At 38.7% G+C, this 24,513-nt stretch overlaps 4 protein-coding genes across 5 annotated transcripts in view; all 4 read left to right on the top strand.

Annotated features, from left to right (window-relative positions):
• The first annotated feature begins 294 nt into the window (after positions 1–294).
• On the top strand, positions 295–2,816 carry LOC308393799 (retinol dehydrogenase 8). The gene is made up of 6 exons (XM_080877807.1): positions 295–548; positions 1,314–1,475; positions 1,574–1,753; positions 1,830–1,923; positions 2,296–2,479; positions 2,564–2,816. Exons 1-6 carry the CDS (start codon positions 452–454, stop codon positions 2,792–2,794), a joined length of 948 nt encoding a protein of 315 aa, XP_080733933.1. The 5' UTR covers positions 295–451; the 3' UTR covers positions 2,795–2,816.
• A 1,713-nt stretch (positions 2,817–4,529) lies between these two features.
• Positions 4,530–7,809, top strand: dr1 (down-regulator of transcription 1). The gene is made up of 3 exons (XM_080877606.1): positions 4,530–5,446; positions 5,571–5,734; positions 6,615–7,809. Exons 1-3 carry the CDS (start codon positions 5,227–5,229, stop codon positions 6,759–6,761), a joined length of 531 nt encoding a protein of 176 aa, XP_080733732.1. The 5' UTR covers positions 4,530–5,226; the 3' UTR covers positions 6,762–7,809.
• A 128-nt stretch (positions 7,810–7,937) lies between these two features.
• Positions 7,938–12,316, top strand: LOC308394011 (protein wntless homolog). The gene is made up of 12 exons (XM_080878105.1): positions 7,938–8,117; positions 8,710–8,973; positions 9,072–9,196; positions 9,288–9,443; positions 9,556–9,692; positions 10,289–10,457; positions 10,544–10,641; positions 10,717–10,780; positions 10,875–11,018; positions 11,146–11,229; positions 11,364–11,529; positions 11,638–12,316. The coding sequence occupies exons 1-12, from the start codon at positions 8,012–8,014 to the stop codon at positions 11,736–11,738; spliced, it is 1,614 nt and encodes a 537-aa protein (XP_080734231.1). The 5' UTR covers positions 7,938–8,011; the 3' UTR covers positions 11,739–12,316.
• Positions 12,317–13,967: 1,651 nt separating this feature from the next.
• The window catches only part of gng12b (guanine nucleotide binding protein (G protein), gamma 12b), a 28,793-nt gene continuing 18,247 nt past the window's right edge, over positions 13,968–24,513 (top strand). The window contains exons 1-2 of one of the 2 annotated variants that reach the window (XM_080878696.1): positions 13,968–14,208; positions 18,427–18,490. The gene's annotated coding sequence lies outside the window, so the exon portion shown is untranslated. The remainder of the gene's footprint in view (positions 14,209–18,426; positions 18,491–24,513) is intronic. The other variant, XM_080878697.1, reaches the window with a different exon arrangement.

The following is a 24,513-nucleotide window of genomic DNA, read 5'->3' as shown; positions in this document are numbered from 1 at the left end:
AAAATTATTTTGAAAACTGTGTTTTAAATAGATTCTTTTAAAAACCACAAATTAACTTCTCCATATTTTTACAAAGAACTTACCTTTTGCTGTCTTTGTTGCAAAACAATTTGTGGGAAATTCCAAATTTAAATAAAATATTTCACCATTGTCTGATTGTATTTTATTTTATTTAAATAAGATGATGCACTTTGCTTATAGGTCTGATATTTTCTTCATATTACAACTGGATTTATCATTAGCCTAAATCCTCACCATGTAACAGCACCATGTGAATGCCACGAATGATACTAATCTTCAGACCATGTGCACACAGCTTTTTGCTGAGTTGTAAACCTCTGATTAAGGAAGGGGCTTTAAAAGTGCCCGCATGTGGTCTGTTGCCTCTCCTCTTTTGTTCCCGTTTTATTCTCTACTGCTGGAGCTGTAAGAAAAGCACTAACCAGGCACGATGAACCAGAAGGTGGTACTCATCACCGGCTGCTCCTCTGGGATTGGCCTCGCATTGGCTGTCCATATTGCAAAAGATGAGAAGAAGAGGTTCATGGGTAACTTTTTAACAGACTTTTTCTAAGATAGCTGGGGTTGTTGACTACATTTCAAAACTCTGTGTCAGGTGTGGAGGGATCAAAGAAAAATATAATGTATTTAAATTGTGATTGAAAATGCTTCAAATGAGAGAAATTAGAGGAACTATGTGAAAAAAACTAGCACATAATGGTGTAAAAATGTGTTTTCCTTTTGAATTTTTTGGAAGTGTGTAGGATGTTTTAAAATATTACCATCTCACATGTACTTGAACTTTCCTTGAACGTTACATGGCTGCTGTGTCTGGCTCAATAATTTCTACTATTAATACTTTGCAGACTATTCATTAAAGTTAACTGTGCAAATGTGATACCAGTTTGAAACCATTCACTAGAAGGATATTAACTTGATAAAATTCACATTATTTACATTATCAATATGTGATGGGTTTCTTCTACAAACAAAATATTGACAAGTTCTTTTTTTTTTTTTAACTCTGGTTCCAGAAACAATCCATACAGCTCACCATCAACAGTTTTTATCTTAAACATGTTTTATGGAAGAAATGGTCCTCCTGGTCTGTTGATTACCCTGAGTAACTAGTAACCATGTCGTACTGATGTAACAGGCAACACCTGAAAGTTGAAATCTGAGAAAAATCCACATTTGCTGCTCCTGGTGGAGATAATTTTTGTGATAGTTTCTCAAATGTAATGTAAAATTTTAATTTCAGTTCTAAATTTAATAAAAATACAACAGCTTCAGATGAGTTTTTGTTGTTGTAGTCTATGCCACCATGAGAAATCTGAGTAAGGCTGAGCCTCTGGTTGAGGCAGCAGGTCGGACCCTGGGCCGGACCTTGGAGATCAAGCAGCTGGACGTATGTGACGAGGCTTCCATCAAAGCCTGCGTGGACAGTCTGCCTGAGCGCAGGGTAGACATTCTCAGTAAGCTCCTACCATTTGCTTTGAAACAGTATTAATTTGGCTTTTCGACTGTCTGTGGAAATTTAAATGATATGTGTCTGTGTGACCTTATTTCACAGTAAGTAATGCTGGGATGGGTCTGATTGGACCCATTGAGTGTCAGTCTATTGAAGAGATGAAAAGTGTCATGGACACCAACTTCTTTGGACTTGTGCGATTAATGAAGGAAATCCTGCCCGACATGAAGAGAAGGAAAAAAGGTCATATTGTGGTCATTAGCAGCGTCATGGGGATTCAGGGTAAGAGCTGCTTCACCTGCTGATCATGAGAACATTTTTTAAGACAGTTGCTTCACAACTTCTTTCCCTGTTTCAGGGATTTTATTCAACGATATCTACGCAGCATCTAAGTTTGCACTGGAAGGCTTTTGTGAAAGCCTAGCGATACAAGCCCTGAGGTTTGGTCTAAAGTAAGATGCTAGGTCTATAATTTTTTATTCCTGTTCATCTTTTACTAGCATGTTTGTGAGAGAAAAAAAGTGCAACCAAAATGTAACTACCTGAAAACTAGCCCTTGCATCTGGTATATTTGTGAAGTCATATTGAACAACAACACCTAGCACTTTCTGCACCATTAGGAGGAAAATATTTGAACCACAGCACACTGTGATGTTTAGGCATGTTCTAACACAGTATCAAATGATGACTGAATATTAATGTGGTTTCTAAAGTTTCCTGTATAATGAAAGTAATATTTAATTACCTTTCACAGTTGTGCACTGAATTTCAGTTTCCTATTTCAAGAGATTTTTTGATGTTCTTCTCTTCTGTTTCTTCCTCAGCATCAGCCTGATAGAGCCAGGTCCAGTGATAACCGAGTTTGAGCGTAAGGTTTATGACGAGGGCCTAAAGATTGATCTCAGCAAAGCAGACAAAGTGACTGCTGACATGTTCACAAATGTCTACTTAAAGAACTACAAACAGATCTTTGAAACCCTCGGACAGACTCCTGAGGACGTGGCAGAGGTATCATTTGGCAAATACTTCACCTTTAACCTTTAATGCACTACAAGAGCAATAAACTATATTATGAATGATCTTTCTTCATAGCACACCCTCAAGATCCTCATCATGGACAATCCCCCTTTCCGGCACCAGACAAACACTCTCTATACCCCTATGACCACACTCAAGTACGCTGACCCAAATGGTGACCTCCCGATTGAAACGTTTTACAAAATGGTGTTTGAACACGACAAGGTCTTCACGGCCAGCCTGAACTTCATCAAGCTTTTGCAGTGGAGAAGCCGAAAGAGTTTTAAGTTAGAGAAGAGCAACTGAATCATGTCATATCTTTGTTATTTTTGTGACATGGGCATATTTGGCTGTTATTGTCTAGCAGTGTTACCTCCCTGAAATAAATAAAGCTATGAAATGCCATGACAATGCAGTCTCTTTTCATACGTGGCAGTAAGCTCTTGCAGGTTTAAACCACACCCTGGTGCATTCAAGTGGCATAACTGTCTTAAGTTGACAAGCCCTTGAGCCTTGTGTAATATGGGAAACAAGCAAAGCTATGCGAACAGCAAGATTAAATCAAAGTAAATCAGGTAGTTCAGAGTTATAACGACTAATTTATGAACTTTTTGTCTTTTTAAAAGCATTGTTTTGTTAATGGGTTCTGTTACAGTGTCAGAAGATTATGTATATCTTACATAATCTTGTGTGTGACTAATAAAGGTTATCTTATCTTAATCTGCTGGATTACATAACATAATTACTCATGGCTTAATCTGGAATATAGCCGCTGAATTCTGAGCCTCGCGCCACATGGACTTTAATGTGAGAAAACTTTTATTTATTTATTTTTTGTAGGATATTGACAGGCTTTGGTTAGAAAATTGATCATGTTAGAATATAAAAAGAAAATAATAAAGTAAAAGCTGGTATTCTCTTGATGGACACTAGATGGCAGTAAACAATTATTAGGAAATTCAAACATCTGTGAAACCAGTCTGGATGCTGCTGAACACTGATAAGTCCAAAAATAAAATAGATAATTATTGCAGAAATAGGGCCATAAATGACTGCGGCTCAAATTTGTTTCAGCAAGATCTGTGCTTGTGCTGAAAAATATACATGAAAAAGCATTAGTAGACACGTTATCAGACGTACCCTTCCGGGGAGGAGATAACAGGGTTAAAAGAGATGCTCTTGATAATTATGTTTACCACACGAGGGTAACATACAGTACTGTACAAAGATACTGGTTCACTACACGAACCAGTGTTGTGTAAACACATAACAGACAGCTTAGCAAAGAACCCATTCTAAACGATGTCTTTAGGCACTTTGTTACTAGCAGCCTGTCACCAAAGCACATAATTTGTGTTGTTGCACCAACAATATAAATCCCACTGAACTATTAGGCGAAAACCTGGCATATTGCACTGTGTGCTTTTTTTGTTGTTGTTGAGAAAACTGGACAAGTGGAGGACAAAAGAAGAAGTGGAAGGTCTGAAAAACTATGTACAGCAAATGAAAAGTCTTTGGAAATCATGTCCTTAATACAAAAAACCCTAGCAAAGACTATCAGTTGATCCACGAACAGAAACTTCATTAGAAGAGGTTTCACTGGAATTATGGACACAGGGAGAAATTGCTGAACTGGACTGAAGATCAATGGAAATAGGTATTATGGAATGGTGAATATGAAAAATAAACAAAAAAGTGAAATTCGGGAGATGGGTACAACAAGACCATCTGGAAAGCATCTGATTGGCAACAGCTTCATTTTTTTTTAAAGATAATGTAGTAAAAACATACCTGGATATAAAACTCACACAATCAGCTATGGATTGGCCTCATCTTTTATGTTTTGGATGTGAGGTGCATATGGGATTCGGTCCTCTGACTGTATACGAAATATTAGCTACCATCAAAATATATAGATAATGTAAAAAAGTACATATTCAGTTTATTTGTTTTGATCTCGATGTTTTTCCACCATCTGTATTAATTCTCCAAACATATCTTCTAAGGGCAGTAATGGACGACAAATACCACAAGGACACAGCAATGCGATTCAGACAGGCTTTAAACACCAAAGAAGAAGAACGGTATCCGGCTCTTTGTTTGACGTTGCATCCGGACTGAATTAAGCTAATGTTGCCCACATTTCAAACGTATAAACGAATCGATACCATGTTTCTGCTTATCTAAAATGTCCAAATCATCTCTCGATGCAGGGTAGAACAACAGGCAGTGTTGTGGCACGTGTGTCCCGTTTCTGTGTCTATGCAGCTAACTGTTTAGCCATGCGGGAGGCACTTCATTGTTAGCCTAGCGGTAGCCATGCTCTCCGCTTTCACTTGTCTTTTGCGTTGCGGCGGCTTTCTGGCGACAGGGACCACAGCTACTAGCTAGCCTGGCTGCTAGCTAGCTAAGCACTTTCCACACAGTATTGACGTTTTGTCTTCTTTTATGGTGTATGTGCTTTAGCGTTTTCTAACGGTTTCTTTTCTACCACGTTCCGCACAAAGGCTCCACTCTGCGGAAATTGTTTCAACTATTAGCTACTAGCTAAGCTAGCCGGCTAACTTGGAGGAACGTCACTCTCCCATATGACATTTAACTCTGCGTTGACGTTGTCTTGACCTGACCGTTATATTTTAATTCTGCCGACCCGAGAAGGCCTCGTAACAGTTTCCTTCCGTCGAGTATCGGAGTTTCTCTTTCTTTTTTCCCTGGTTTCTGTCCCGTCGACTGCCACGATGGCTTCTTCCTCTGGAAATGACGACGACCTCACCATCCCGAGAGCAGCTATCAACAAAATGATTAAAGAAACTCTCCCCAATGTACGGGTGGCCAACGATGCCAGGGAGCTTGTTGTTAACTGCTGCACAGAGTTCATCCACCTCATATCCTCAGAAGCCAATGATATATGCAACAAGTCGGAGAAGAAAACCATTTCCCCAGAGCATGTCATCAACGGTGAGTCCAGCTTTGTTTTCCCTATACCCTGAAAGGTGTGTGTATGTGTGTGCAGCACCATGTAATGAGCCTTAAACCACAGAGAGTGATTGAAACACTTTCGCCTCTTGCTTTCGCACCGCAGCGCTCGAGAGCCTCGGTTTCGCATCGTACATCACGGAGGTGAAAGACGTCCTGCAGGAGTGTAAAACTGTTGCTCTGAAGAGGAGGAAGGCCAGCTCGAGACTGGAGAACCTGGGCATCCCTGAAGAAGAGCTCCTCAGACAACAACAGGAATTGTTTGCAAAGGTATGATTTTGAGAGAGGAGACACAAGAAACAGTACAAATCCACATAATTCAGCTCAGGGAACTGACTTCCACACCAGGTCATTTAGTCTAACTCTGAGGGGCATTTAAAAATCAGGTTTAAAAACAGCAAAGACATAATAAAATGATAAAAAGCAGCTGTTAGAAAATGTCCAGGTGCTTCCAACAGCCACTGAACTGAGCATAGCTGTTTTTGAAGTTCTGACTAGAGGAAATCATTCTGTGCTGCTTTCAGAGTCCGCGAAAACAGTGGAATTGAAAATGTGAATTTATTGCTGCCACACTGTGTTCTAAAAAATAATTAAACAAACCAGCACAACTATGATTGCTCAGAAATGTTATGATAAACAAAATTATTGGACCAGAACTTCACATTATGTAGAGATCTGAGTCTTTCTGAAGTAGGTCTTTTGTGATTGGTCTTTTGTTTTGGGCTAAGTTCCTTAGGAAATGAGTAAACCTTTAGGGAGAAATACAACAAAGCCATGTCCGATTTAACTCATCTGTGTGCTGAGTGGCTGTTACACATAACCACTTGAGGCACATTATTTGCACTATACTGTTCAGTAATGCATGACAGATCCATTTAGTTAACTTTCAGCAGTACTTTGCTAATTATTAACTCAATCCCTTTCTAGAAACAAGTATAAGCAAGTATAATTCAGCGATAGTAATATGTTGCAGAAACTTTATTTTCATTTTTTTCAATGTTCAGTGCTATAGTGACATATAAAACGAATGTGTCTTAAAATATTCAAGTTCTAATTAGACATCAGATATCACCACCATGAGCTTCTCTAATTGCCTGATATAATCCTCATTCACCTTCGCCTGTTTCATGCCTCTCATGTGTTTGTGAAGGCGCGACAGCAGCAGGCAGAACTCGCTCAGCAGGAATGGTTGCAGATGCAGCAGGCCGCCCAGCAGGCACAGATGGCGGCAGCATCTGCCACTGCTGCCCAACAGGCCGGTTCCTCTCAGGATGAAGACGAAGAGGATGACATATGATCCCAGGATACCGTTCAGCTTGTCCGAATCCCTTCCTGGGACAGTGTTGGCGGGCAAACCTCCCAGTGCTGTTGTTGACAGAGACTTGAGATGTGTTTGACCGCTGGTGCACATCAGTGACACAAGGAAAATGCACATTTGGTATCGACAGTGGAGATGGAGTTGGAGGGGGATGTCAACATGATGATACCAGAACCTGAAATTTGTTTGGTTTGAAAAGCTGTTAATAAAATTTGGATTATCCCCCCGCCCCCCCTTTTTAAGTTACTTCCGTTTAATTATGTCTTGATGTTATGTTGTGAGTAATTTGTAGATTTCTGGATGTACTGTGGATGCACTGAAGGCACATTTCACTGAAGTTTGGTAATGGTGCAGCAGGTGTTTGCTCTTTCAGGTACTGCACCAACTAGCTTGTTTATGTCAACCATAGTGCTAGATAGCAATCAGTGGTGTAGGCGAATCGCTCCTGACGACTCCAGAGCATCTAATTCCTCTTCTCTTGTCTTTGCCATTTTGTCAAAAAGGGTTTTCTTTACCCCTCTGTGGAGTTATTTGTTCGACAGTGGAAGAGTTGAGGGGGCGTCAATATTGAAATTGTACTATTAGATAATGGAAAAATACATTTTTGTTTTAGCTTATTCAGAAACATTATGTTGTTTCCTTTCTACCTTGAACTACACACAGTATTGGTTCTTAGCTGCACCTTTGAAAAACTGAATATTTTTGTCTGATAGAACCAAAGATAGACTAACAGCCCAGAGTTCGTGTTTTGTTTTCTTTTTAAGGTGTAGGTGCTACTGTGATTCTCATTGCTGGCTCCAGATCAGTGTGAATAATGTTAAATATTATTAACCTATAACTTTGTAAGACGCTTTGATATCGAGGCCAGATTTGTTATTTCCCTTTTCCTTGGGTGCAGTATCAAACATTTGCATTGTGACTGTGGTCAATCCTCAGTGTAAAGATAAGTAACCTAGTTGTGATACACATTCACTTGCCTATACTACAAAGTTGTATTCTTTAAGCAATAAAGGAATCATGTTTTATAGACCAGTGTTCTCTGATCTTTTTAATGCCTAATGATTCCACCTCCTGTCCCTTCTGCACATGCTCTGTTTGAGCCTAATGTCTGGCGTATCCCATATGAGAGTCAGATGTGTGTGAGCAGGTAGATGAGCTTCAGTGGAGCACTTGGCTTGTCTGGACAACACTTTCTTTTTATATTTTTTTACCCAAAATATTTTTTACAAATGGCAGGAGCGATCATAGAGAAGATGAGCACTAAAAAGTTGGTTTTATTTGTTTTCTTCATTTTATTATTCCAAATATTTTCCATCTTGGTTGGAGCATTGATATGTAAGTAGATGATTTTTTTAAAACATATTTTTCCATTTATTTGCAAATAATAATGTTTTCTAATAATTATTTGGAGTAATTTATCTTATTCAATCTTTGTTATGTGCATTTAGATGTTACTGCACTGCAGATTCTACTCAGCCAGCCAATGAAAGCTGGCGACATTCCTTTAATGTTCTCAATTATTTCCTCACTGTTTTCTATTTTCTATGTATTCTAAAAACTAAACATTTATTTAATTTAAATTCTTGATTGCTTGATCAAGCAGTTTAGCTTGTTTCTACACCTGGGTGAGCAGTTTTGCATCTTTTATCTTGTAGAGTTTCCATATTTAATTATATTTATAGTTTTTGCATGGAGTTTCTTTGCACCTACTGTATATTTTTTTTATTGTTTGTGTGCTTTTGAGCTACTCAGCTTGATTGTAAATGCAGGATAGCCCTCAATGATTTCAATTTTAGGAAAATGAAGTCTAATTAACATTATTTTTTGTGTTGGAAGCGCTCTGAAAAACAAAATTTCCCAATGCTCTTAATGATTAAGCTTTAGTCTGTCTTTTTTCATAATATATATCTGATTTCCTTTATGATAGCTCCCAGTCCTACCACTGCAATCAGCTACTTGGCCACCAAATGCATCAATTTCCACAGGACACGTGCTTGGCTCATGCCATGGGGCTCAAATCGATGCCAGCAGGTCCACAGTTTTGACGACCCTCTGGCAAAAACACTCGATGCCAACGACATTGTTTTTGCTGTGCATGTACCCCTACCCAACACTGAAATGAGTCCGTGGTTTCAATACATGCTGGCTGTTCTGCAGTTTGACATTGCATTCAAAATGATAAATCAGATTGGTAAGACATGTGCCTTGTCTTTGTCAGAAATGTAAATAGCGTAGTTTCCTAGTTACAGTGGGTTTCTAATAAAATGAGCAATTTTCCTGCCTGTGTAGAAGATGATGTGGTCATCACTATCGATGCCCGTCTGGCGTACAGGGACGACATGACGTCTGAGTGGACCACAAAATTTCACTCGGTGGAGCAAAGGCCACTCAGATGCACATTTGCAGTATCCAAGGTAAACCTGCATGACTTCATGTTATACACAGAAATGAGAAATAGTTACACTTTTCTCTGCTTAGTGAGGAAAAACCCAGTGTTTTTTTCAGACGTATGAAAACGAAGGGCGCTTTTATCACTGTGACCCAATACCATTCATGGAGCTGGGAAGTGTAGCCCACAAATATTTTTTAATGAACCTGCGTTTGCCAGTGAATGACACAATGAACGTTGGCATCGGGGAAATAAAGGACATCCATGTAGTGGTGAGTATAATTTCTACATGTTAACTTCTGTTATACGGCATGTTGTGTTTGAATTAATCTCCAAAGCTAAAAATTTGGCACTCTGACATCTGATGTCCCTCCTCTTCCTCAGGGCATCCACCAGAATGGAGGCTTCACCAAAGTGTGGATCAGCATGAAGACTGTGTTCAGTCCCTGGATATCAGTGGCTACAGTTTGGTACTGGTACAGGATTCGGCTCTTGGCGAGACCTCCGGTCCTTTTGGAAAAGTATGTTTTGGCTAGCCTGCATGTGGAAAGAGAGATTAAGAGTGACATTTTAACATTTAAGTATATTTATGAATTTTATGTCAGAATACTGAGTTGAATTTTAATAATTTCTCAAATGATAAAAAACAATGTAATAATAATAATAATAATAATAATAATAATATTACTACTGCTGCTCCTACTACCACTAATAAGAATAAGAATATTTAATTTTGAGCACTTTAGGTTGCGATTGCTGCCTCTGCGGACTGATTTTATTGAGATTTTATTGCAGACTGAAACAAAATCATCTTATTTAAAAGGTAGAGTGAAGTTATACAATACAGCTACTTGTAAGGAGCTCCTGGCTCTTTTATACTCAATGAGAACTTAAAACTGCAAGTAAACCTTCTGGCATACTTTTAAGAGCTTGTTTTTCAGAAGTCCAACATACTTTTGTGTAGCATTTCCAAGCAGAGGAAATGAAAAGTGTTTGATCTAAGTGCATGATTGCCTAGAGCTAGGTCATTTCTCCATTTGCAATAGAGCAGAAGGAGTTATTTGTCTTTTAGAGTGGATGTAAGTGTTTCTTTCACTGATGTATTCGTCCTGCTCAGGGTGATTTTTGCTCTGGGCCTCTCAATGGCCTTCCTGGACATGCCGGTGGAGTGGCTGTCTATGGGCTTTGAGTGGACATGGATGCTGCTGTTTGAAGATGCCCAGCAGTGCGCCTTATACTCTGTACTCTTCTGTTTCTGGATCATCTTCTGTGGTGAACACCTCATGGTTAGCAGGTCTTTCTTTGCTGCTTGCACATTTCTCTGCACCTTCCTGCCAGTTGTTACTTATTCTTTCATTCATTAAATCACCAGGACCAACGTCAGAGGAATCTCCTCTCAGCTTATTGGTGGCAAGTTGGGCTTGTGGTGTTTGGATCTTCTGTTCTTCTCATATTTGACCTGAGTGAAAGGTAAATGTTTTTCATTTTTTGTGTTATTGGTGTGGATTTAATAAAAAAAGTAAGTTGTTTTCTCTCTTACCGAAGGGGGGTTCGTTTGAGCAATCCATTCTACAGTGTGTGGGCGTCAGAATCCAGGAGTAAGTTTGCAGTATCCTTCAAATATCTATTCTTTATTATAAAAAGTAATTCAGCAGTCAGGCTACCATTAACATCCAAGATTTTTTTCTTATCTGAAACCACATATTACCTTCATTATTGTGGCAGGGATTTCTGTTTGCCTTTATTTCTTCTCCCTGTGTCGCATGGTGCACTGCGTGTTCAGAACCATTAGTGGGAAATTGCAACAGCTTCCTACAATGCCAGAGACTCGGAGACTGCGCTATAAGGTTTAATTTTATATCAAAATCACATAAGAAAAAGTAGTGAATTTGACAAAAAGAAAAAGCTTTTCATTCACTAGATTATGCAGAAATCCTACTTACTTTACTGACTGTAGGTGTGCTTTCCCCCCAGGGTATTATTTTCAGGTTTAAATTTTTAATGCTGGCAACACTCACATGTGCTGCTCTCACCATCATCTTCTTCATCTTAAATCAAGTAAGTTTTAGCCTTCTAAGGAGCAGCAGTTTTAATTGCAGCTTGTTCTTCTTTAAAATATGTTTATGATTTGTTATTTGGACATGTTTGGGTTTCTTAAAAATTATTTCAAATATTCTTATTTTTTCAAATAGGTCAGCGAAGGTCATTGGCACTGGGGAGACTACACTCTCCAGGTCCACAGTGCTTTTCTTACAGGAATCTATGGCATGTGGAACCTGTACGTTTTTACCATTATCTTCCTCTATGCCCCCTCACACAAGCACAACAGGAAGAAGTTAGGAGACACTCAACACACAGGTGCGTAACAGTTCTGTTGTTTGGTCAGAATCCAGTTTAGCGAACCGATGGCGAGAGATATTTGCTTTGTAAATATGCTGGAGGTGTTTATCTGAGATTATGTTGCAGATATGACGGACAAGCCCGAGCGCCAAGAGACACAGCTGACCTGTGGAGAGCAGGGGCCGACAGAGGTCTACAGGATCACTGGGAAGGTGGCTGAGGAATAGCTGCTGGGCTCGTTTCAGGATATTTGTGGTGTGTTATCTTTTAATTTGATGTTACTTGCCAGAGTCTTCTACACTATTGAATGTACAAGTGAGCCATTGTACAATACTGTAACCTTTAACAAGTGAACAGACTGGGGAAACAAAAGCTACAGGAAGCTACAGTATAAGGAAAAGTGAGGAAAGCTTGAATATTCAAAGTTAGATTCACTGGAAGGTCAGACCTTAGAGGCCTCCAAAAGCTGCTTATTTTAAACTTTGTGACCGTGGGAAAAATAATTAAAGCATGCTATAAATTGAAGTTCTTATTGTTATCTAACAGACATCTTCTACGTGGTATGACAGGAAATTTGTTAACTTGTGACTCCCCTTATGTGACTATGTTGTTACAACCTCCTATAATGTAGATTTGTTTCCTTAAACTTGTAATGAAAAGAAAAAGTGGCCAATCTTTTCACTCTTTGTATCTTTGCAAAATGCCAAAATAAATCTAAATCCTTTGTTAAATACTTGGTTTAATACTATATATATACAGTGTATGGCTCAACAAAGTGCATGGACAGTTAAACATTTCTTCACAATTTTTCAGGTTTTGTGCACATTCAGTCTAAAACACAGATACAAAATACAACTTTAATTTTTTTAATGTAAATAGTGAAAAAGCATTGTGTGAAAGTATTATATATATGCTTTCTACTAATAAAACAGTGCTCAAATTGCTTATTTCAACTTACTTTGCTACTGAATGTTTCTGGCGTTTATTACTTTATGCAAGAATGAGCTTTCATGACATGCAGCGTAAGGTTGTAACAAACAAATGAATTAAATCATACATCTAGACCAGGGATCTCAAATATGTGGCCAAAGCGCCAGAACAGACCCATGTAGCCACCAGATGAAAAGTCTGAAAATTAGTCTGAAGTGTTCATTTTATAGACGTCTAAGATATTTCCCATGGCCTGCCAGAGATAAACCAAAAAAATAAATAAAAAATTAGGTGTTTTTTCCAGCAAATATTTGATTATATCACTGAAAATTTCCTGCTTGTGTTTCAGTACATCCACTGTTCTGTTTGTTTTTATTTATGGAGCAAAGTCCGGGTAAAAGACTGCTAGTACTGTATCTGTAACTTTAGACATTTATTTCCTTGATTGTGGTTAAAACCCGAGGAGTCCAGCTAACAGCTCTCTTTATCTACAATAACAGCATTTCTTTAATGCGAAAAAAAAACAAAAAACCCTGAGGCCTTTTGTTGGAATGGCATGTAATTTTCTTCATCATCTCAGACTGTTCATCTGCAAGATGCTTTATGGAATGTAAATGTTTTCAGAATGTGCTAAAACCTATACTAGAAGAAATGGGAAGAATTTTAAAAATGTTTATTTGGTTTATTCATTTTTAGATTATTATGCAGTTGCTTTATTGGTCAAGTCAGTAGATGAAGCTCTGAGAAGTCCATGAATTAAATTTGACACCACTGAGCTAGATAAGTAAGTAAAATTAGTTGATTTGCTTACCAGTGCTTCAGGTATGTCTTGGATATATATATATATATATATATATATATATATATATATATATATATATATATATATATATATATATATATATATATATATATATATATGTTGTGTCCTTGGGCAAGACACTTCACCCGTTGCCTACTGGTGGTGGTCAGAGGGCCCGGTGGCGCCAGTGTCCGGCAGCCTCGCCTCTGTCAGTGCGCCCCAGGGTGGCTGTGGCTACAATGTAGCTTGCCATCACCAGTGTGTGAATGTGTGTGTGAATGGGTGGATGACTGGATATGTAAAGCGCTTTGGGGTCCTTAGGGACTAGTAAAAGCGCTATATAAATACAGGCCATTTACCATATATATATATATATATATATATATATATATATAAACTTCTCTGGGTATTGACAATCAGGAGACAAAATTAAAGGGGAAAAAAAAACCTATTTCTGACTAATGAAAAATATTTGTATTTTTTATTTATCAAGATTACAAAAACCAAAACAAAACCGCACTTCATACTGAAAATATATTTATGGCAAGTGCAGGATCATTTTGAAACGTGGACGTGGACACCTGGATTTCTACATTTTGAATATCTCAGGTGCAGATGTAGCACAATCAGGATCCTATGAATTACCATCTGTATAAGCCACCGACAGGGGGCGCTGTTGCCTTGTCCAAAGATTAGGAAGCGGCGTGTAGTCCTGCCTAGCAGCAGCCAACAGCAGATGACTGAGCGCGTCTCCCGTCACTGCGCTTTCACCTCCACACGGCTGAATGTTTGTTTAATCCGAGCTGAAACTTTTCAGTCGACATTTTTGTCGAGTTGCGAGAGCTTCGTGTGGGATTATTTCATGGCTCGACTTTGAAACCACCACCCCCAAACAAACAAAACAACCACATAAAAAACAAAAACAAAACAAAGGAACAAACCCGGTTTTGGATCCGAGAGGCCAGGTGAGTATCAGTACAGAGATTACATAAATAATCTTTCTTCATTCTGCTGTGTCCACACTGCTGCTGCTTTTAATAAACGCCAGATGGTAGACTGTGACTTCCAGTCCATTAACCTGAGGCAACAACCAGTGTAAACACGAGGTAAGAGTATGGGAAAGAACACTTTGCAGCTTTAAATGGTTGGCAAATTTTTTTTGTGCAAATACATGGTTGGTAAACAGGTGTTTCAATCAGCGGTTAGGATTCTTTTTTTTTTTCAAGAGGAGACATGAGTGATGTCATGGCGATATTTCTGAGAAAACATGCTGGATAAATCTCTGTGAAGGTCAGCGAATATTTGAGAGATTTACAAGTATGATGGAATATTACACTTCTTGGAAAGCCTACCTGCAGCAGGGCTTTCTTTGAATTTAACAGCGCCAGTATTACAACAGTGTGAAAACACTACAGCGTGTTGTGGGAAGTTATCATACTGTAGGTTATCAGAGCGGGGAAACTGATGCTCTTCTTTTTAAACGTAGTTCAGTAAATGTGAGTGAAGTGCTTTATTAGAGCTGCAGTAAACAGTAGATTAACATAGTCTGCCTTAAATGTTTAAACTTCTCTTTAACTCAGACGTGTTTCGGGAGGAGTTGCTGTTCTTATAGGAGTAGCAACACTTCATTATAATATCTGACGTTCCAAGCGGTGTATTTCTCAGGTGAATGTGCTCAGCTAAAATCTGAATTTAAGATGTGAAGTCGCATTCTTAAAGCCTATGCATTGCACAAACTCTTGGACTGGACTTTTAGTAATGTAGATGATAGACTGATTTATGATTAAAAAATAACTGTAGAGTTTAGCTTTTATTTAAATGTTAATAAGTGTTTAAGAGTGTTTTTAGTACTTACATTTATTTGGTATTAATCCCTTTCTGATTTCTGATCCGTTTACTCCACACAGTATCTGTTTTGTGGATAATATGAAGACCTGCACTAGTCTTTAGTCTTTTTTTCTGACTTTGAAGACTGCAGAAACAGAGTAGAAGACAAAGAATTGCATATGACTGAGTTGTGCAAAAGCTTCTGACATTTTGCAACATCCAACTGTCAGGAAAACAAACATGCCAGCAATGATAAAAGGAAGTTTGAGGCACATAATTCCCATGTATTGAATCAGTTGGAACCACTTCTGGATTCCCATCTCCAATTACTACAGAAAATTGGCAAAACTAGTCTCAGTTTACTAACCGAGCTAGTAATCTATTAACTCTCAGTTAATAGCTTTTTTTGTTTGTTTTTGTAGCTAATGAGACAGGTAATGATGATCATTTTAAATATGTATTGATCAAGATTTTTAGTACCAGGAAATCCATCTGCAGTATTCAGCAGTGTTTTAGTGTTAGTCTGTCAGACTTTTTAAATGAATAAAGGGATGCATTTGAAAATTTTGCATTTAGGGGGCATTCAGTTGAAGCTTTTTTGTTGAGCAAATGTTCGGTCCACCCCAAAGGAAAGTGCAGCATGCCAAAATCTAATATAAAAATTGAGTGTAAAACTGGCAAAGTTTTGATCAAAACAGCTGTCTTTTACACTGCATAAACAGATGCTACATATTTTTCTAAGCGCTACACGTGTTTACTTTCTTTCAGTAGTATGATGACGTTTCTGTGAGATAATTTTGGTATGGCTGTTATTATTATTGAACCTGTGAGCATGTTTGTGGAGAGCATGCAACGTAACTCTGTGTGTCCATGACAAATGATTTTCATCTTTCAGGAGAATTATCTTGTCATGGCTTCTGGCAGTCCAGCGTGACTCCACCTGAGTGCATTTGTGGTGCTGACGTGGGTATGGTCATGTTGCCTGGTTACCCCACACTTACTGGTGCAGACCTTAGCGTGGTTTAATCTCGTGAGAAGGTCCCCCCCCTATCCCCCTTCTATCCCTTGACTCAAATTCCACGCTCAGCCTCTGGGGAACTCGTCTGTGCGTCACAGCTCTGGTCACAAAGACCTTTAGAGAGAAGTTCCAGTCAACACAGCACAGTCGCCGCCGGCACCCTCGAGCTGTTAGTCCACAGCAATATGTGAAAAATGTCCTCCTGCTTTGACGTATGTCAGAGCTCTCTTAGCCTCCTCACTGGAGCGTGTCGCAGTGATGAAGGTATTATACCCTCAACGAGGAGAATATGTCGCACGTAAGAGGGCTGCTTAGTGCACAAGGCATTAACTGCTTATCAGCAAGTGATGAAAGGCTTTCACAATTAGCTTTCAATGACTTTACCTCTCAAATACTTTCCATTTTTAAACCGATAGTTAGTTACATGCACCCTGTAATTACAGTGTTGACTCTCTCTGTCTTCAAACAAGATGCGGCATTTCTGAAAACTGTGTGATGGCCACCAGGCAGTGTACTGTTCTATTTAAAGTTATTAGATTAGAGAAGGGCTTTTGTTATTAATATTGTAATATTCAGACCTTCTACAATAAAACCAGTGTAGCTCTTAATCAGTTAATCAAAATCAGACCGTTGTTCACACAGCAGCTGTTTCCTCCAGATGTCATGGAGACAGTTAAAAGCATGGACATTTAACAGATATTTTAATGCAGGGAACTAGTCAGCTACAAGTTAATTGATGCAGGTATTCATCAAGCAGCAATTCATAAAGGTTCTGTAAGTGTAAGGATTCCCTTTTTTTCCAGTTTAAACCTTTATAAAAATACTTAGGATTTATGTCAATATTCGGATAAATAAATGAACAAAGATGTCACTTGGGATTGTGTATTCTTTTACTATTTGTCTACTTGGAAAGCAATTTTGAAATGAGCGCCCTATAATGTAACATTTCAGAATGAAACGCATGCACAATATTTAGGTGGTTTGATTGAACAAGATGATTGTGTAGTCAAATAAACTCTCTGTATATTTGACTATAACTGCTGTGCCACTTCAGTTCATTTATCTGTCTATAAACCATAGATGGTATGTAGAAGATGGATGTAGCCACCATGACGTCATCTGTTTTTGGGATTCCACATGTTGAAACCTCAGTCCTGGCTTTTTTCTTTGTTGGATAGTCCCTGGAGGTTGTTGTTTTATCCAAACCAACTCACGCTCTCGTCTCTTACTTCGCCTTACTTGTTGGCTTTCTTGTTGCTCCCAATATTAGCATCTTAGAACATTGCGTGTTGAAATTTTATTACTTCTGCGTTCTCATCAAAGATTCCTTTAATTTTCCAAATTATTTCCGCCGAACATCTGCTGTAAACTCCTTTAGCGGGAGCAGAAATTGCAGCCTCATTGTTGTTTTTCCCATCCTTGTGGCAGGATTAACATCTCATCTGCCGCGTCTCCCCCTGACCCGCAGAGCAACACACAGACCCTGTGTGACAGTAGCCAGGTTACTTGTTCGTGTCACCCTGTGTCTGATCTCAGTGACATTTTGGGACTTGTCATATTGCTGCAGTGGGTTATTTATAGACACGTGCTTCGTTGAGCAGTTCTACATGATGTACAGCTCAACTGACAATTGCATAAACCAACTCCAGGACTGTGTGTGTGTGCTTTGATTTGATATTGAACATGTATAACTACTGTAAATAATGACTAAATAACAGTTACACATTTAAAGTGAATCCAAGTTAATTTGTGCGTTTGAATAAATGGTACCTTCAGTATGAATGTTTGTCCCCAAAAACTCTACTACTCTGTGCAAAAACCTTTTATGTTGTATTTAATTGTTGCATTTGTTTCAGTTAAGAATATTATTTATATGTTAATGCTTATATACCAACTCTTCCGAGTATTGCTCAGGCTTGAAGAATGTGTAAGATGAATTACTACTGTGGAAAGAAAATAATAAACAGTGGAAAGTACTAAAAATATTTGAGGATATCTGTTCCTTACTTTAAACCACCAAGTCCTGCCTCTTCTCTGTTGTTGGGACAAACTGCCCAGACACAAAGTTCTCTGACTAAAGGACTGGCCATCTAACTGGTCTCACTGGAATGTGGTAATGAATGCAAGTAGAGCAGTGGGTTGGGTATACCCCACCCACCACTGCTTCACATTTTGTCCTAAATGATGTGGAAACTAGTGTCAGAGGGCTAGCATTCATTAATTACACCGTGGGAGCTCACAGCTCTTTGTTTGGCCTCATCTGGAAGAAATGGTAAACATGAATCCACGATTGGCTAATTTTTTGAAAAATAATATTTTCTTTGCTTTTTCTTTCCAGATTTATGCTGCCCACTCAGACAGAAACACCAAGTACATGCTCCCTGAGAACATTTCGCACACAGGTCTGTGTCCTTGTTTATAGGCTGCCTCCCATCTTTAAAACAACTATCGCCACCAGCCATTTCTGTAATTGCAAGGTGGCTCAGGTTGCAAACATTGTTTCACCAGCCTATTCATTATTAATTAGGCACAGCCTGTTTGAGTATTTCATATCTTCAGACTTAAGGACCATCTGTGAGGTGCTGCCCTCTTGTGTTTAGAAAGAGTCTACACTGTATCTTCTTATATTCTTAAATCATAGGGGATTGCTCTTTAGGATTATGACTTGGGTCCTACATTTACAAAAAGGCATCACAGGTGTGGAATTTGTAAGATACAAATACATGCTACTGATTACATTACTGGTAATGTATGCTTCAAACACAGTGAAACATAACATTTATAATTTGTTTCACTTAACTGTATGAAATTGGATCTTACTCACCCCTGCCCCTGTTTTCAAGCATCCAACTTTATACTTGATAACCCCTTTAATATGAATTTACTGTGAGGGCCTTAAATGGCCTATTTTCTGAGTGGTTCTTCATTTAATATTAGAGGGGAAAAATGTGAAACATTACTAGATTCAGGCCAGAAAGAAGAAAGGAAGAAAAGCCTGTACACGTTTTGGCTCCAAATGATATCAGTACTTAAAACATTTCTACAAAATCATGATTTAGATCCAAAGAATCTTCTCTAACTAGAAATAGAAGCTGTTTTGATAGCATTAATGAATTAATTTCTCTAAATAATTACCTATGATTAGGTGCATTGGATACTTACTTGAACTAATGTTTGTTATTTTCTTGGTCAGGAAAATATGCACCTAAATATAATAAAAATGTCTTGGCTAATAACTCAGTTAAAAGTATATTACACATAATAAAAGTCTCAGGTTTGCCAATCAATACACATGTACTAATAAGGAAACAATCTGTTCTTTGTTACTTGTATCTGTTTTAATTAAGAGATCTGCTGCTAACACAATATCAATCTAGGAAATGAAAGAAAAAGCTAGTTTCAGATTAGTTTCTCTGTGGATACCTTCTTACAGATAGTTGTATGACTCAATTCTACAAATTTCCCCCACATGGTGGCAGTATTATACAGTCTATAGGTTTGTCCTTATGTTAGGCGTGAGATAACCCTTTCATTGCTGCAGCATATTGAAGGTCTGTTAAATTAATAACTGATGTAGAAACCGCTTTGTTTTTCCTTTTTCGCTTATGCCATTGAAACACTGAGAATCTGAAATGTCCCACACTGGGACCTCCATAAGCATGCACATCTGCTCATTTGTTGCAGCTGTGTTGGGACTCTTGTGTGTGAATACTCATGTGTTGTGCAGAGTGACCCTGTTAAGAACTTTGCATTTGTTAATAACGTGTAGGTTTTTTATTTTATTTTATTTTTTTACATGTTTGTGTAGGGGTACAACACAAACCTTTTGCCTTTTATAGGAACCTGTGGGTGTATAGTGAAATTTATGGTGTGTGTAATGTAAACTACTGTGCAATTTGTGGGGGCAGCCCCTCAGGAAATAAAAGCTTTAAATCAGTTGTAGGTCCAAAGTAAGTACTTTGAAAAATATGCATTCACCTGAATTTAAATCAAACAGCAAGTGAAAAAAGGTGACCCAGTCTACATGCAGGTGTTAAACAAAGGCTCTTTTTGCCTGTGTGCAGGTGTGTTATTAATTGGCTGCAGGGCCTCTGTCTATAGTCTTTCCACTGTGCTAACAGAAACCTTGTGGGGCAATGTCTTGCATTTGGTGGGACTATCTTGGTTCCTCAATAACTGCTTCAATTTCTAACACCTTTTTTTTTCTTACTGAGCAGGTTTAATGTGAGATCTTAACTGAACACAGCAGTTTACTGTGCAAGCGTCAGGATGCATGAAAATTGGGGCTTGGCATTTTTTGATTGACAGTGTGTGTGTTTTTATATGTGTAGGAGGTTTTTTCACATTTACTTAATTATTTCTGCACCCACGGGAGATCCCAGGCCTCTTCAGTCATGTCCTCCATCCTGTTTCGTAAGCGCCTGCTCATATATGGGCATCTTCCTTCCTTCCTTCTCCTCTGTTGCACTGTCTACTTCCTGAACAACAACCCCACCCCTCCCTTCGAATTTCCCTCTCACCCCACAATCACTTACTGTACACGCAAACATGCACGCACACTCCTACTCATGCCGGTTAGCAATGGGCTGAGGCAGGAGTGGCCGGCCCCTCTGCAGGAAGTAGTTTGCTCACCAGTTCTCATGCCGGGTAGCACTTATTTTGTACTTTGCTTTGCGAAGTTTTTTTTCCTCTCATGTCGCACATTCCATGCTTCAAGTTGTTTCTTGGAAAACGTATTTGAAGTGTATGGGAAGTGAATGCGTTCGATAGCATTTCTTTTTCATCTGGACTTTCTTTTGCACTGGTCCCGTGTTCCCAGAAACTGCAGTGAAACAGAGATTTAAGTTCTAGTATTATTTATGTACCTCTAACATGGACTGGCGTTCACTGGGTGGCCTTTGATTGCCCCGAAGGCTTGCAGATGCCACTTGAGATTAGCTCTTCTATCTGCAGAACTATAATGTAGACACATGTTGGCTTTGAAGTAGGACAAACAGATTCATCAAGTTTGCAAGTCAAAGAACATAAAGTCTCAGAAGTGTGCAGCTGGGGCTACTTCAGCCACTGATTCTACTTGCTCCTTGTTTACCTGTAAAACCCTTTTCAGTGGGAACCATATGCATTAGACTAATACTATAAATCTACTATGTAGTTTATTGTTAGCACAGGAACCTTCTCCATGGCATGCTTTGTGAGAATAAAACAGAACGTCCAGTCTACCCATCATTATGTAGACATAAAGCCACAAATGAATTATTGCTACAGTTTCAGATGTGTAATTACAATGCCGCCCTCTTGTTGCTCCCGATGAAATATCAGCTTAGTCAACAACTAGGTCACTGCATATCCAGTTTCCATCAATAGAATTTTCATGCAACTGCCATGAAGTTTTGCGCACGCATGCATGGTTCAAGAACTGAATACATTCTCCAGTCTGCAACAACAGAGTTGTTTTCTAAAGATGAACTGAAAGATGATCCACTGCCATTTCCTTATAGAAAAAATAATTGTAAATAATGGTTAACATGGTAAACATGATCCGTTTCAACATTAGCATTATGTGGGTAGGTTAGCAAGATTTTTGTAATTACCCCAGTTGTGGACTGTGTACATCCTCATGGAGGTACTAACACGGCAATAGGCAGTTAAGCTGTGTCCACACAGGAAGCGTTCAGTTGTCCCTGTACTGCATATCTGATGATGTAGTAATGATCTTCATTAATCAATGCATGCAGCTGTCTGCACAGGCTCCATGCATTGTTTAGCTCCATTTCTGTCCTTGGTACACATAAATGCAACTAAAGGCATATTTTTATCCTGCAAACCTGCATTTTTGTTTTGTTTTGTTTTTTGAGCATGCAACTATAGTACCTGTCCACTCCAGCTATAGTTCATACAAAGCATGGGTGACTTTCCCTTGTAGAGACAAAGCAGCAGCTGCTTGTTTTCATATGTATCTGTCATTGTACATGCTATTGTATAGAAGGCATTAGAAAGTGCTTCTGCATAGCAACAAATGTGCCCCATTTAAAAAAACAAACAAACAAAAAAAAAAACCCCAACGCTCTAATCATGGTTTCAGGGCCCTGACAATAAACAGTGCACACAGGCTGCTTTATCTGTTCGTGTGCTGTGGTGTCCACTTTGAGACGCTCCTGTGCCACATGTCTGCCAGACGAGAATTCCAGCCACCCTGATCTTTGCTGCGGAAGCCGTTCAGGGAGTGTTGGCGTCCAGTTAACAAACATAAGGGTTTGGCAGTTAAGAGAGGGAGGCCAAGCAGCCGTCGGGATGTCATCCTGCCCAGAAACTCTGCCTAGCCACTGGTTGCATGCCTGGGATTCTTTTGTACAAGCTGCTCTTTCCTGCTTTGATTTTTTTTTTTTCCTAAAACATTTTCCTCTACCAGACAGTGGCACAGCGAAATATTTTCCAGTCCAGAAATAAGTTGCTTTTAATTGCATTGCCTTACAAGTATACACTTGGTGGTCTGCGCTGCTGTAAAAATGTGCCTTTGATTGACATTCATTAGAGATGAAACAGGGTGGTATGCAGCTCAGCACTGCAGCCACGTTCCAATGCAGTTGCACTGTTCTCAAAACAAACCGCTCCAACTGGTGCGCACATACTTTCCCTGTGAGATCCTGGTCGGTGCTTTGAATGAATGCAGCATTATAATACTCCAAAATGCATGACTGAAAAAGGCTCAGCCACCATCTGAACTCTCTGCACTGGACCGGGTTTGACTGTCATATCATGTAGGTCATGTAGGCAGACTGAGGTAATCTTTTGGGAAGTTAAATTGCTTATTTTGGATAATAAGCAGGTCGCTATTGCATGAAACTACAGATTTCTGCACTTTTGAAATCGCAGACCTGTCTAGGTCTTTGTAACCTAATGACAGCATAAATGCTCTTACTGATGTAAATGCTTAATTGCCAAGAGATTATATATTGAAAAGCGCTCTGTTTAGCTTTCATTGTTAAAATCGAAGCAGCTGTGATTCACTTCTCAACAGTGACACAGCAGGTCAGAACATGTGGCAGACAAACTGACATTGAAGTTTTGAAGTTGCTGAAGATGCTGAGAGTGAAATGCAAGTCAGTAATGAAATTATTCAAATTTGGTGTTCAAAAGTTGCTTTAACCTTACTAAATGTATGAAGAGTGAAAAAAGAAAGAATGAAGTGATAAAGTAATTAATTTTTAAATGCAAAAGGTCAACCTCACTTTATAATATTCTGCAAAAATGATTTTCTGTCCGTTGTGCATTGTTTAGGAACTAGAGGGGAAAATGTGAACTGCAGCTTGACTGGTTGGTGGCGGCAGTAAATCCTGTTTATTTGGTGTTTTAACTGTCATGACTGGAAATGAGCAGTATCACTGACTGATCTATTGCTCAGCATGCTTCTGACATGAGCCATGATGCATGATGCATGACTACAACACAAAACCTACACTACATTGTAAAACCTTGTTAAAGCTGCAGTGCATGGAAATCTGAAGTCTTATAATCCCTCCCTTCAATGCTTTCTCTTTGGAAAGACGTACTACAGACTTCATTGTTTCTGTCTTGGAGATGAAGGCAGGAGGGGTTGCAGAATTCTTCTTATATCTTACAGAACTGGAATGACAATATTAATGGTTATTATGAGATTACTGCACAATGACGCCATGTTTAACCTCCTAGGACCTGCCGTCCACATATGTGGACATCACATTTTGGGGTATTTCGACCAAAATACTCAATGTTGCTCTACAACGGCCTGATATCCACTTATGAGGACATTATACTGCTGCTGTTCTATCGAAATTTTAAACGAATATCCTCATGTGGCTCTTATTTTTAAAAAAACAAAACAAAATTAAGGTAAAAAAAAATCAGGTAATTCTTTGTTTTTACATTCATCGGGCCCCAATATGCCCAAATATCAAAGAGAAATTAAAAATGCATGTCGTGGAAGAGTTCGGGTCTTAGGAGGTTAATGGTAGAGCCAGTTAATGTGAAAGTGAGAACTGATTTGCCTTGTAGACTCTGAAGGTCTCTCTGTCCTTTGCCCAGTCAAAGATATGTGCCCTAACTAGTAAAGACATGCTTTTATTTTCATTTTAGCTGTAACTATGTTATTAATGTAGCTGGCAAACATCTGGTGTCTATAACAAAACAACTTTTGTAAGTTGATAGAAAACAAAAACAGAGCTGAAAGAGTAACTCGCATACAAACTTAAAAAGGTATAAAATATGATTATTATTTTTAATTTCTTTTTCAGGAAATCTGTTGAACAAGTGTATTTGCTTAACTGCGCTTTATAATTGCTCCTGTAAAATACATTTAAAATATTTATGATTGAAAGTGTGACTGTTTAAGGTGACACATTATAAATGGACAAGTTAAAGACAAATGCTTAACTAAATAAACTAATGT

This window comes from Rhamphochromis sp. 'chilingali' (assembly GCF_963969265.1).
Source record: "Rhamphochromis sp. 'chilingali' genome assembly, chromosome: 3".
Lineage (NCBI taxonomy): Eukaryota > Metazoa > Chordata > Actinopteri > Cichliformes > Cichlidae > Rhamphochromis > Rhamphochromis sp. 'chilingali'.
Note: the sequence above shows the minus strand (reverse complement) of the source record. Positions and strands in the feature narration are given on the sequence as shown.

What these genes read in the sequence shown, in the direction of transcription:
- dr1 (XM_080877606.1), top strand. Translation starts at nt 5,227, where the DNA reads ATGGCTTCTTCCTCTGGAAATGACGACGACCTCACCATCCCGAGAGCA. An exon ending in CCCAGAGCATGTCATCAACG is followed by an intron (nt 5,447 to 5,570) that starts GTGAGTCCAGCT and finishes TTCGCACCGCAG; the next exon opens with CGCTCGAGAGCCTCGGTTTC. An exon ending in AACAGGAATTGTTTGCAAAG is followed by an intron (nt 5,735 to 6,614) that starts GTATGATTTTGA and finishes GTGTTTGTGAAG; the next exon opens with GCGCGACAGCAGCAGGCAGA.
- LOC308394011 (XM_080878105.1), top strand. Translation starts at nt 8,012, where the DNA reads ATGGCAGGAGCGATCATAGAGAAGATGAGCACTAAAAAGTTGGTTTTA. An exon ending in GCACATTTGCAGTATCCAAG is followed by an intron (nt 9,197 to 9,287) that starts GTAAACCTGCAT and finishes TGTTTTTTTCAG; the next exon opens with ACGTATGAAAACGAAGGGCG. An exon ending in ATATTTGACCTGAGTGAAAG is followed by an intron (nt 10,642 to 10,716) that starts GTAAATGTTTTT and finishes CTCTTACCGAAG; the next exon opens with GGGGGTTCGTTTGAGCAATC.
- LOC308393799 (XM_080877807.1), top strand. Translation starts at nt 452, where the DNA reads ATGAACCAGAAGGTGGTACTCATCACCGGCTGCTCCTCTGGGATTGGC. An exon ending in GCGCAGGGTAGACATTCTCA is followed by an intron (nt 1,476 to 1,573) that starts GTAAGCTCCTAC and finishes CTTATTTCACAG; the next exon opens with TAAGTAATGCTGGGATGGGT. An exon ending in CTCCTGAGGACGTGGCAGAG is followed by an intron (nt 2,480 to 2,563) that starts GTATCATTTGGC and finishes CTTTCTTCATAG; the next exon opens with CACACCCTCAAGATCCTCAT.